Source organism: Macrosteles quadrilineatus, unplaced genomic scaffold, assembly GCF_028750875.1.
Source record: "Macrosteles quadrilineatus isolate MER2022 unplaced genomic scaffold, UCM_ALF_1.0 Scaffold_2__2_contigs__length_208266976, whole genome shotgun sequence".
In the NCBI taxonomy this organism is placed as follows: domain Eukaryota; kingdom Metazoa; phylum Arthropoda; class Insecta; order Hemiptera; family Cicadellidae; genus Macrosteles; species Macrosteles quadrilineatus.
In genome coordinates, this window is record NW_026542595.1 from 129,623,914 (window position 1) to 129,638,020 (window position 14,107).

General features: G+C 36.1%; 1 protein-coding gene across 3 annotated transcripts; it reads left to right on the top strand.

Moving 5' to 3' along the window:
• Positions 1–272: 272 nt before the first annotated feature.
• On the top strand, positions 273–13,740 carry LOC128987116 (N(6)-adenine-specific methyltransferase METTL4). Of its 3 annotated transcripts, none has more exons than XM_054407825.1 (6): positions 273–347; positions 6,309–6,596; positions 7,564–7,937; positions 9,750–9,924; positions 11,202–11,373; positions 12,420–13,740. In XM_054407825.1, the coding sequence occupies exons 2-6, from the start codon at positions 6,348–6,350 to the stop codon at positions 12,566–12,568; spliced, it is 1,119 nt and encodes a 372-aa protein (XP_054263800.1). In that variant the 5' UTR covers positions 273–347; positions 6,309–6,347; the 3' UTR covers positions 12,569–13,740. The 3 variants fall into 3 exon arrangements, with proteins under 3 accessions (XP_054263800.1, XP_054263799.1, XP_054263801.1); XM_054407824.1 differs by lacking the exon at positions 273–347 and adding an exon at positions 354–568; XM_054407826.1 differs by lacking the exon at positions 273–347 and adding an exon at positions 690–758.
• The last annotated feature ends 367 nt before the right edge of the window (positions 13,741–14,107 follow it).

Sequence of the window (14,107 nt, forward strand, 5' to 3'; positions counted from 1 at the left end):
ATCCGATATTATATACAGCCAAGTGGTTATCTTATTTGCTACAAAATGTTAGTTAATGTCAAAAATACACAAATAAAAATATTTTAAAACGATTGGCAAACGCTCCGTTACTAAAAATAACAATTGCACAGCAGAGCAGACGGTTATTTTGACGGTTATCGATAACTCCTAGTTTTCGATAACAGCTGTTGCCGATAACAGTTATCGTCCAATAACCGTTATTAAATAACGGCTGCGTTATTTGCTCCCCACCTCTAGACCCCAGCCAGAGCCAACTTCAGCCTGGTTGTGTTGATGTTGATGTTTTGTTTTAATTGTGTTTGTGTTCTTCGTTCTGTGTTGGTTTGGTATGTATTGACCATCGATGTATATAACCTAACGGCTTGACAGGTTATAAATTTACAAATTCAAATCTAACTAAACTAAGCTAAACCAACTTTGAAAGTTGAAATAGGCCTATAATTCTGTTAAACCTAACCTATGACATTCTAGGAAGAGAACTGTGTTTTTTAGGGCTGGCTACATACATCTTAATAGGAATGATCCATCACAAGTTGTTGGTTTCTTGGTTAGTAATAAACTAAGTTTAGGCCTATTTGTTTTTTAATAATAAGTTAATTGCAGCATAACTACCTAGTTGGTGAGAGGTGTTAGATTAAAAAATATCAATATAATATACGGAATAATTACCAACTTATTTTTATTACTAGAGGTCCTTGGAAAAAGCCTTCTGAACATGGCACGATAAGTGATAGACGGTGAGCTAATAGAGAAAATAATTATAATATTCAACGACTTAGGCCCTACAGCACAACTACCTAGGTGGTGAGATGGGTTACATTAACACGTTTGCTGCGGCCCATCAAATGGCAGGCGTAGCTCCAGTGCAGCGCAGCCCGCAGCGTGAAACAAACCCGATTGCCGGGTGATTGGCTTTCATATTTTGGTATGACGAATATCAAATAACCTGTGGTGATGTCCTGTTTCATGACAATAGTCCACGTAGTTTGCTAAATACCCACAGTAGATGCCATTATTTTACAATAAAACACACTAAGTTAATATAGCACAAAATTACAGTTACAAATGTAATGAGTGAGTCAAAATCCACCAGGTATAGTTTCGGAACGAGTAACGATAATTACAAACGGATTGCACCACTAAACTGCCACTGTCATACACGAAGCACAGACAAAAATACTCCGACCTGCACCGGAGTGCGGCTGCGGTCGAGCTAATAGAAAAAATAATTCCAATATTGAACAGCTTACACCGCAACTACCTAGGTGGTGAGAAGTATTACATTAAACGATATTAATTACCGTAATTTTGATTAAATACACTGAACGATATCCCTGACAACATACAGTAGTGCAGTATGTAGGCCTAACAAAATATAGATACTCCAACTAAACCGTGGTGAACAGGTTATTTCTTTGAGTCTGCAAGAGTCGTGTAGACATTTGGCCATTTAAGTATGGAACAACTATACGATAATAAACACAAACCTGGTTGTTCATACATAAATGGCCCCTTGGGTGAGAGTCACTAGGTATTTGAATCATATAATCTATTATAATGATCACACAAGGGTAAGCCTATTCATATTTTTTTTTATTTTTTTTTATTTTATACTTAAAAGCTATTGTTTGCTCAATCAAACTGCACACAGGCTGCTGTTAGCCCATACCGGGAAGGTTTGCCTCCGTCGTTGATCTTATAAAAGCTAACTGCATACAATGCATACGCCATGCGTGGAACAGCCCTACAGAGCAGCGCCTAGCCCTGCCTACAGTGTGTGGCCTTACAAACATGTAATAAAATATTAATTTAATGCTTCTGAATAAGGCAGTGCAATTGGTAGATAATCATGCGGAAAAGTGTTAGCCTACAATAAGATTCGTATAGGCATACTTCGGGTTTTCAGTAGCTTTCTAAATTAATTAATTAATTAATGAAGTAACTTACTCCCCAGGTACATGATACTGATACTGTCGTGTCCGTTAAAGTGTCCTCTATCTGTACACAAACACCCAACCTAAGTTGGAATACCCTACAGAGGGTAGCAGTAAAAAAATATCTTCATATTTTTCATCATATTATTATTATTATTCATATTTTATTCTTGTCTGCATATTTTTTTACTGCTACCCTCTGTAATGTATTCCAACTTAGGTTGGGTGTTTGTGTATTGTTAGTTGTAATGTGTTAGCCTAGTTAAGTTTTTTTCACCTGAGGACGGGATCAGATTCCAGATCCCGAAACGTTGTGTATTGTTTTTTACATTTGTGATGAAAAATGTCCGCAATAAACCTTTGGACAAGGTTTTGCATTTATTTTGCTTGAAATAATTCATGGATCATACAAATATTTTCCTTAGTGCTAAACTAATTGTCTTAAGCCCCCCCCCCCCCCCAAACAAAAACGCAAGGTGGACATATAAGTTATATAGCGTCTGCCGTCTGTAGCGATAACTTAATCACAAATATGAACACTGCTGATAAGTTAGGCCTAATCTTGAGTATTCTTGTAGGAGGCAGATGGATGTATCCGTCAACTTTAGTCCTTCACTCGTTATATTTTTTATCCATCAAAATAGGCCCTATATCTACGGCTCTGAAGTAAATCTAAGCCATTCAGTTCCAAATCCTAATCCCTGTTCCCCACTCATGTCCTCATCCACATTCCCCCAAAGGCTTCCACTTATATAAAAATATTTCCTCAGGTTCATCAATCCATCACATTCTATACTATTAACTTATTTTCATTGCCAAGTATGAAATCCACCTCAGACGTATACTTTTATTTGACTTAGCATTTCAATAAACATCTTCAAATTTTGGATCGTTTGTAATGGTCATTTAGCTCAATGACTAAAAAATAAGACACAAATGTTAACAACACTCACAAACAACCTTGAGCAAACTGACTGTTTTGCAATATTCACACACTTTATGGCACAAAATAAAAGCTGAAACATTTGTGGCAATTACTAGGTGGCGTTCGCAGAGGCATCCACAAAATTGAGCGGAGTCATCAAGGGTTTATATTATATTGTTTTGGTCATACTGCAGTAACACCAGTCGTTTTTAATGCATGCGTTGCGTGTTTAAAGTAGCATTTTTACTCTTTAGGAAGTAAAAATAGTTTTTATCCTCTATGGAGTAAAAATCAGCTGTTGTCAACTCAGTTGTAAATTACTATTATAAACGATTGCATGTATCGAAATATGTATCGATTCGTGCTTCGTAATTATTTTAACCTACAGTCTACAGTCTCTTCCCATAGCATTTTAGGATTGCAGATACATTAATGTAATTGCCAAAGACAGTTCCCACACTCTGCAATGCAAGCCTTACTACTTCCTTCACCATTTCCTACGTCATAGACTTGTTTCCTTCCCTTCTCATAGCATTTTTGGATTAAAGATACATCAATCTAACTGCCATAGACGGTTTTCACACTATGCCATACTTTACTACTTTCTAAGCCATTTCCTACATCGTGGACCTGTTTTCATCACTTTCCATAGCAATTTTGTATTTTAGATACATTAATATAATTGCCACAAACATTCCCCACACTCCGCACTGCTAGCCTTTACTACTTCTTTTTTTTACCATTTTCTATGTCGTGGGGATGCTTCCATCCCTTCTCATAGCATTTCAGCATTGCAGATACAGTACATTAATCTAACCGCTACAAACGGTTTCCAGTTCTCACACTCCACACAGAACTTACAACTTCCTTCACCTCTACTTACGTCGCGACATGTTTCCCTCTCTTCCCATAGAATTTTAAGATTGTAGATACCTTAATCTAATCGTCATAAACAGATCCCACTCTCCGAACAGCTCACCTTGACTACTTCCTTCACCACTTCATACGTCTCGGACCTTTTCTCTCCCTTCCCATAACATTTTAGGATTGCAGATCCCATCATCTAATCGTCATAAACAGTTCCCACACTCCAGACTGCTCGTATTTACTACTTCCTTTACCACTTCCTACGTCACGGACCTGTTTACCTCCCTTCCCATAGCATTTTATAATTGCAGATACCTTAATCTAATCGTCATAAACAGTTCCCACAATCCGGACAGCTCGCCTTGACTACTTCCTTCATCACTTCCTCCGTCGCGGACCCGTTTTCTTCCGTTCCCATAGCATTTTATGATTGCAGATACCTTAATTTAATCGTCATAAACAGTTCCTACACTCCGGACTGCTCGCATTTACTACTTCCTTCACCACTTCCTACGTCACGGACCTGTTTACCTCCCTTCCCATAGCATTTTATGATTGCTGATACATTAATCTAATCGTCATAAACAGTTTCCACACTCCGGACAGCTTGCCTTGACTAGACTACTTCCTTCGCCACTTCCTACGCCACGGACCTGTTTCCCTCCCTTTCCATAGCATTTTATGATTGCAGATACCTTAATCTAATCGTCAAAAACAGTTCCCACACTCCGGACAGCTCGCCTTGACTACTTCCTTCATCATTCCTACGTCGCGGACCCGTTTTCCTCCCTTTCCGTAGCATTTTATGTTTGTTGATATCTTAATCTAATCGTCATGAACAGTTCCCACACTCCGGACTGCTCACCTTTACTACTTCCTTCACCACTTCCTACGTTGCGGACCTGTTTCCCTCCCTTCCCATAGCATCATAGGATTGCAAATACCTTAATCTAATGGTCATAAACAGTTCCCACACTCCAGACTGTTCGCCTTTACTACTTTCTTCACCACTTCCTACGTCATGGACCTGTTTACCTCCCTTCCCATAGCATTTTAGGATTGCAGATACCTTGATCTAATCGCCATAAACAGTTCCCACACTCCGGACAGCTTGCCTTGACTACTTCCTTCACCACTTCCTACGTCGTGGACCTGTTTTCCTCCCTTCCCACATCATTTTATGATTGAAGATACCTTAATCTAATTGTCATAAACAGTTCCCACACTCCGGACTGCTCACCTTTACTACTTCCTTCACCACTTCCTACGTTGCGGACCTGTTTCCCTCCCTTCCCATAGCATCATAGGATTGCAAATACCTTAATCTAATGGTCATAAACAGTTCCTACACTCCGGACTGCTCGCATTTAATACTTCTTTCACCACTTCCTACGTCACGGAACTGTTTACCTCCCTTCCCATAGCATTTTATGATTGCAGATACCTTAATCTAATCGTCATAAACTGTTCCCACACTCCGGACTGCTCGTCTTTACTACTTCCTTCACCACTTCCTACGTCACGGACCTTTTTTCCTCCCTTCCCATAGCATCATAGGATTGCAAATGCCTTAATATAATGGTCATAAGCAGATCCCACACTCCGGACAGCTCGCCTTGACTATTTCCTTCATCACTTCCTACGTCGCGGACCCGTTTTCCACCGATCCCTTGTAGTTTTTGGAATGCAGATACCTAAATCTAATCGTCATAAACAGTTTCCACACTCCAGACTGCTCACCTTTAGTACTTCCTTTAGCACTTCCTACGTCACGGACCTCAAGCTAGTGTCGTCATTTGATTATATTTATGATTCATACCGTTTCTGTTCTAATATCTGTGGAATCACAGCTAGCAATCATCAGCTAATATCTGTGGAATAGCTGTGGATCTATCAGCTATTTCTTTATCTACTGCATTCAAAAGTCAACAGCTGATCATATGTCTTTGTTCATGTGTCAAATACTGCTTCCATAAGGATTACATTGAAACTTTGAGACCCAGTGGGGCGGATTCCTGAGAGTTATTTTTAACGCCATATAGATGTTGGCACTCACCGATATGGTCTATATCACCATCCAAAATTTGAAAACGATTGATTCAGCCGTCTAGGAGGAGTTTGCGTATTACGAAATGCATAAAAGTCGACGTATAAGAGCTTCGCTCGCTTCGCTCGCTCCGCTCAATTATTGCCAACCACAAAAACAAAATAGGCAAACCCATTTATAATGCAGTGTAGGCCTAATGTTTATTTTCGAATTATAAACTATTTATATCAATTTGTTTATTGGACGGCTATATCCGTCTTTAGCCCAGAAAAGAAATTTCTCTGGAAGGATATATATTTATTTCCCACCCGGAAGGTTGGGGATTGACAGATATATCGTCCATCCACAGCCTAGGAAGGGTTAAATTAAAAAGAACTAAGAAATAATTTAAGTTTAAGTAAATTAAAACTTAAACTTTGTAGATAGCATATACCTATGTTGATTTGTACAAGAGCAGCATTATATGATTCCTTTTTGCTTTTTGCTAACCTTTTAATATTTCTTTTGGTTGCAGTTGGATCATGCAAACTTGCCATGGCATGTGATTGTGAAAATGAGTATAATCGTCAGCAAAGACAATATTGGTTGGGTTGTAGACCATGAAGAGTTCATAAAGAAAGTTTACTGCTCTGTAATTTATGAACATTCTTCATCCTGCCACAGGGCATTGTCTTTCAACAAACACTTATTTGAAATACTGACTCCATTTCTAAATAACTTGGAAGCAAAAAATGCTTCTGATAAAAAGTCTAGGAGAAAAAGGAAATATATTGCATTAGAATCTCAAATTAACTCGAAAGAGGTAAGTTTACAGTAGAACCTCTTTAATCCGAACGTCCACTAATCCGAACCCCTCATTGCTGTAGGCCTACTCTATACACCGTACAGCAGTTCTTTATTGTATACTGTATTTAATTTACAGTAGGTAATGTTTATTCACCATGTTTACAACTGTATTAAATAAACGCTGTATTTTACTTTATAAAACATTTTTTCACTTTTCCCAAAATAATGTTGATTAATTTTAGCCATATTTTAGCTATTGTTATGTGAAAACAACAATATGCTCTGTAATCCTAACTATTCAATAGTCCGTATTACCCCTGGTCCCAATTAGTTCGGATTAACGAGGTTCTACTGTACTTTTAAACTAATATTGATAACGTTTCCAAGTTTTAATTTTGCTACCCATCACAATCATATGTGTCGTTCCAAATAGGGGGCGTGGTTGGTAGGCCCCATACAGTTTTTATTTGATTAATAATACCAAAGTAGGCCGATCAAATTGTAAACACAATTTTACTTTTTTTAGACTAGTTGATTTTAAAATAGGACTAACATTTATGAAGGATCCTATTGATGATGTTCCTAATGTTCTAGAAACACAATAAACAACACACTTAGCCTATATCCAACCATAGACAAAAAGAATTAAATATAGACTGTCAACCATGCTGCGGTTACCATAGGTTCCGGCACACACCGCTGTAGTTTATGTAGCGTGTACGCCTTAACTACATGGCGCTCCAAGCGGTGTGCGCCAGAACCTATGGTAACCGCAGCACAGCTGACAGTCTATATTTAATTCTTTTTGTCTATGATCTAACTTAGGTGATATATTATTCTTTTTTATCAATCTATTTCCATTAGGGAAAGTTAAGAATAATAAAACATAAATAAGCCCTATCTGTTATAGGTTTTTAAATGTAATTATTGTCAGATAAAAAAAAAACATGTAATAATACTGATTCTAATGATTGTTTTGACAGATATCAGTTATAAAATTGGCTTTAAAAGAGCTTAAAAATGCACAAAAAGAATCTACGTTTCAAGCCACACCGTCATTTGAAGACTTAGAAAAGAACAATGAAGAGGCCAGAAAATGTGCAAGTTCATATTATAGTAAAATATTCCAAAAAGATATATTGTATTTTAACGGAGGAAATAATTTCTATAAACCAATTATAGCAAGAATTAAAGAAGACAATTTTTTGATACCTAATAACTCAGTTTTTTTCTGCTCAGATATAAATAAACTAATAACAAGTCTTCCAGAAAATAGTAAATTTGATTTTATTCTAATGGACCCTCCTTGGTGGAACAAATATGTGAGAAGAAGAAAAAAGAATCAAGAAGCTGCCGGGTAAGAGAAAAAATTATTCATTAATGGCTAGGATTTTTAATTTAGTGTACAGTAGACTCCCTCTTATCCTGATACCTTTTAACCGGACATCGGTTTAACCGGACTACACTCGGTGAAAATTTTATCTCTTTAACCGGACAATTTTTATCAGCACATTGGTTTAACTAGACTAGATCGGCAGGAAGTGGGCAGTACTGAAACGATTGTTCTCGTGGGAAAGGTTTGAGACCAGTGATCACGTGTCTAAATACAATGCTCTCTCTAAATTTAAGTTGAATATCACAGTAAACAGTCCGTTTTAACGAGTTTTTGGGTACGTCGGTTTAACTGGAAAACCCGTTATCTGGACTGGCCTCGGTCCCGAGGAGTCCAGATGAGAGGGAGTGAACTGTATGCTGCTGAATTTTGTGAGCTCCAAAGGAAATGTTTTCACACATTAGTTCAGGCTAGTCTTAGAGGGTCGTGGCATTATCACGGATAAAATCCATTGGTGATTGGCAGGATTCGAACCCGGGGCCAAATCCCTAAACCCTACCACTTAACAAGCTTGCTCCCCATGCATGCATACAGTAAACACGAGATTACACAAGTGGATTAACCACCCGGCAGATTAAACATGATCACAAAAACATCAATTAAAATATATCATGTAAGTTTAATGTACATAATACACCAACAACCAAGATGTTTAGTATGAGGAGACCCATAATCTCGCTGGCAAACTTTAGAGTTGATGTTAACTTCGCCGACATTTGATGAATCACCGATTACAACCATTCAACCAATGAGTTAATGATTTGTATGTTTCAATTTTCGATACTAGACTACTAAGCTTTCACTTTATGCTTTTAATTGAAATGGTGACCTTACAAAGGTAGGTAGGTATTTTAAGCCAAGTATGAATGGAGATGAGGTGCTATGTACCTAGGCTCTTCAATATTTATTTATTTTTTTAAGAAGTGTGTGAAACAACGAGTTTTAAAGGTATTTGCAGTGAATTTGAAATGTCTTATTTTTACCTAAACCTGTTTAGTTAAGTTAAAGCTTAACTATAGATTAACAGTCAAAAGTTTGTTGTTTCCTTGGCATTTTTGTATAAGTTTACATTAACCCCGATCACTTAATGACTCGTTATCCCGGATAACCTAATATATTCACACATTTTTTGGTACTTTCCTGTTAAAGGGAACATTCATTATTATCGATGATTTTTTCTCGATATATCGATATTAACAAATTGAAACATATCAGCTGACAAATTACGATAAATAAACATTGTTCAGAACAAACAATAATTTTAAGAACAAACAATAATTTTAAAAAATATTGAAATGAAACTGTTCTAAACTAACCTAACAACCAAACTTGCTGTAACATTTAAAAGCTTTGTTTAATATTCTCCAATCGCCTTTTCTGTTATCAAACAGAATTTTTAAATGGTACAGCAAGTTTGGTTGGTTATGTTAGGTTAGCTTAGAACAGTTTCATTTCTTAATCCATATAATGGACTATATTTTAGCCTAAAGATCAGCTGTCAATTTGTAATGTCGTAAAGGAAAACAAAAATATCGATATATCGAGAAAAAATGATCGATCATAATGAATGTTCCCTTTAACAGGAAAGAACCCATTTTTTTATTGCCCTCAAGGACTCTAGGTACTATTTTAGAATCGTTTTTCACATTACTTCAGGCTAGATCTACATTATCACATAGATCAAATTTGTTGGTGATTTGGCGGGATTTGAACTAAGGACCAAAGTAATGACAGTAAGAATATCAAGGGGGTATTGATCAATGACATTGTTCTCAGATACAAGATGATGTACAATGACGAAGTGTGTGCGTTGCCTGTCGCACAGTGGCTACGGCCTGGAGCGCTAGTGGCTGTGTGGTGTACTAACTGTGAACGTCACATTCAGGATGTTGTGTCTCGATGGTTCCCCAAGTGGGGCTTACATCTTGTTGCTACGTGGTTTTGGCTCAAGGTGACGAATTAAGCAATTAGTATTTAATTGCTAACACATAATTTGTTAGTAAATTTATAAATTTAGAGAATCACAAAATATTTAGTTTGGGCTATAAATAGCTGGTGGGTACACAAATCAATCTTATGGCTATGGGTGCTACTAATACTTGATTTTTGAGATATTTTATAGAGAAGCCTGTAAAGAGTTTATGTATTCATTCCTTGCATAGGCCTATTTATTATTTTCACTGTGTTGTCTTACGAGCCGAAAGATATTTTTTTCTGACATGAACATGTTACATTTCGAAGTACAACAAAAGGTTTTACAAGAGTTAATTATTTTTACCCATTCCCAAATTCAAACCTTTTAAATCATGAGTAGAAATCTAAAATCCCCCAAAAAATTCATCAGGCCTATTATATCTTAAGCTGTAAAAATATTTACGCCACACTACACTGTTTTAACGAAGTTCCCACGCAAGCATTTAGTCCAGAAAACAGCTGTTTGCTGCTAGCTTAATCAAATAGAGTTTTTACTGGACACCAACCAGCTGAGTATATTTGGCAATGAGTGGTTACAATCAAAAACATAACCTCTTCTATTGTTAATTTGGCTTTATGGCGTAAAATATCATACGTTACTCGTCCAAAATGTGTTTACCGGACTCGTACGGTAATTCCGCACTCGACTTCGTCCTGCATGGGAACGACTACACTCGTCCGGTAAACACCTATTTTCAGGACTATGAACGTAATATACTATTTCCTTAATGGTTAAACATTTAATACTAAGGCAACATGCAGCGTCATTACCATATCAAACATCAAGAGTGAATCTTGAACTTTAAAATGGTGTAATTTTAGTATTCCAAATCAAATTAACAGCACCTTGTTAATCCTAACCTACAAAAGACCATTTTGAGTGAGCTCCTCTTTAGATAGTTGATGTAAACACTTTTAAGTACCGTATATGGTAGTAGAGTGTTATTAGCTTTGACTAGCTATAGAACTAGATATTTCCATGCCCATGTTAAAGTTGTTGCTAGTTTTCAAATCAAAATCACTGATAGATTACCTCTTAAGCAATTCAAACTGATTGTTAGCTATAACGTCTTGTACGTTTTTTCAACTATAAGGTAAGATAATCTGAAGGGTTTTCAAAATCGGAGTTTAGAGTATCTTTTCTAAATTGGGGGTTTCTGTGACCTGCTATAAGTTGGAATCAATGGTAGTATATTTGCAGGATTGGACAGTGTAGACCTAATTTAGTCTAACATCTTGTATGTGTTCCCGAAGGTGACACGCAGTGGTGAGCCAGTGTGTCAGTTTTCTCCGCCACCCGGCAAACAGCCTTACGAGAGGATTTTGTTTGGCTCTGTGGCAGGTCGAACTGTCCCACAACCCTTGGATAATCAGTGTATTGTCAGTGTCCCAAGCTCCATACACTCTCACAAGCCACCACTTGTTGGTAAGTGCTTGGTATTATACTTAGGGAATATAGCAGCTAGCTTACCTCAGAAAAATGTTAGATAGGCCAACAGATTGAAGACGCAAAACACACATTTGGTCTCCTAAGGGACTGTCAAATGTAGACAAAGAGAATTGTTTACACAATGGTTTATGGTAGCTGTATTCACCTGCTGTAAATATTTGTTCTAAAAATCAAAATTCCGGCCTAGAACCTTTCCTTTAACGAAACTAATATTACTTAGTACTTTTACATGTAGAATTGTAATCTTCTGGCGACGACCTTGTCAAAACAACTTGACAATAAGTGACTGACCGTGTAAGCTTACTCAAAGAAGATTACTGTTACATAGTGTAGAAGACATAACTTCTGATTCATCTGTTGATACAATTAGGCCCACTGTATTATGCGTGTTTATTTTTCATTATCATTAAAATGTATAGGCCTACAGATGGTTGATTAATCCCAGTGCGTTTAGAACAGTACGTTAATCGTTTTGTTTCGTACAAAAACAATGAACAAAAAAGTTCAGCAGAAATTACGGACTATTTTTAGGCGCAGTAATCTTCTAGAAAATTTAATTACATTACTATGATTTATTGTTATCAGAGATCTATTGTTTATTGTTGTTCAGATAACATTAGCTATGTTATCTGAATTCTTTATTTTTTGTTTGTCCATGACCACTTTTTCCTATTAATACATTTCTATTAGTTTGACATTGTAGCCTATTTAGCCCTAATATAATATCAAAAGAGGCTTAAACACTGCTTTTGACTACATTTATTGATAAACCTTATTATTGGGTTTAAATTATCGTTTTTGTTATAGGTTTGTTTAGTCAGCCAAATTGTTATCCCTCAAGAGGCTCACTACTTTCTTGGCTTGATATAAGGGGCTCTATTGAAGTCGGTTTACTTTTGTTGATAACCTGTCAAAAAAGAGCAACTAGGCACATACCTCAATCACTTTTCTCTGCATTTAAAGTCCATGTTGAAAATAAGACCCTATGTTTGTTTTACCATTCTGTCTTTTTTGTCTGTCAGAAGTGATCAAGCCTTTTCTCCCGGCTGAGCCAAAGTGCCTGGAGCTGTTTGCGAGGTATTTATTGCCGGATTGGACCAGTGCCGGGGACCAGGTGCTGTCACTGCAGAACATCAAACTTTATACTGATGTAGAACATGATGATCTATAGTCCAAGCAACATTCACAATGTGGAACAAAGTCAGCACAGGCAGTCCTCACCATGTAGTCCTAGTTTGGGCAATATTGCACAATCACAACTAATAACTTCTTGATCAGCATCGTACTTGTTATTAAATTTACGAAAAGTAAATAAAGAAACGTCTTATAACAATTAAAACATATATTTACGCTTATACTGTTACTCACAAGACGGTAAATATACAAAAAGGTGGTAAGTGGTGATCAATTTTGATTGGACACTCCAATCATCATCAGAGGGTCTCGATAATTCGCCTATTGGGTCTGATGATGATTGGAGTGTCCAATCGATCACCACTTACCACCTTTTTTCTATATTTACCGTCTTGTGAGTAACAGTATAAGCGTAAATATATGTTTTAAGTGTTTAAGACGTTTCTTTATTTACTTTTCGCATAGACAATCTTTTGCAACATTATCTATTCATTCATAGGCTACGCTCAACTGAACTCTTACCTAGGCAAAAAATTTTACAATAAACTACCCAGTATGAACAGGTACGTTCATAAAATATATATTAGGTCTTAATTTAAAATGTATTCAGGAAATTAGGAAATTAATTTATTCAAGACCAAGGTGGAACATTTTTTTTATCAGCAAAGCCAATTGCAGCATAGATGGTTGTATGTCTGATAGAATTTGTTAGTATTTAGTTTTACAAATTTTAATTGTTTAAAATGAATGTTTTAAGCGTTTTTTTTTCCATAGGCAAGTAGCTATTACTGTAGGTAGAACGGTAAGACTTAGGCCCGGTACCAATTTACTTTTTCATTTTGATGTCCGCATAGAGGCCAAAAACACCATTTGTTCAAATTTTAGAGTTATGAGTGAAAATTTAAAAACGTACATTTTCAGGAAAAGCAGTTTGCAAATTTTTTTCTCCTTTTTTCAAAACTTTTATTATTTTTTTTATTTCATTTACATTTGAAGTTTCATAAAATGTCCATGGTAACGCAATATCTTTGGTAGTTTCTTTTTAAAAGAGCATCTTTAGTGGAAAAACACAAAATCCTGTCACGACCATAACGGACGTTTAAATGAATATTAAAAATAGTTAATATTATTTTTATTACTATGTTTTGCTATAAACTAATTTACTTTTATGACCATTATACAATAAAAAGGTCACTGAGCTTTTGGTATATTTGGTCTTTCTAGAAAAGAAAAAAAAAACTCAAAAAATTGAAAAAAAACCAATAAAATCTTTTTAAGTTTGTATAAGTCCAAAAAAACTTACCTGAGATCCGAAAAATCGTTATGTTTGTATAGAGGTGTGCTTCTTTTGTGTATAAAACATTGAAATATGACGATATTTTAATTTTTGAAATTTTTATGATAGAAATCATAAACGTGATGGTCAGGGACAAGCTGTACGGTCGTGAATTGTCTGGAATAATCTATTTCTTTCCAAACAATCCTTCAATTATTCTGTTAGTTATAATAAAAATATGTGTTTCAATTGAACTAAACTGTTCAATTTACAATTATATTAAATTTATTGTCACGACCA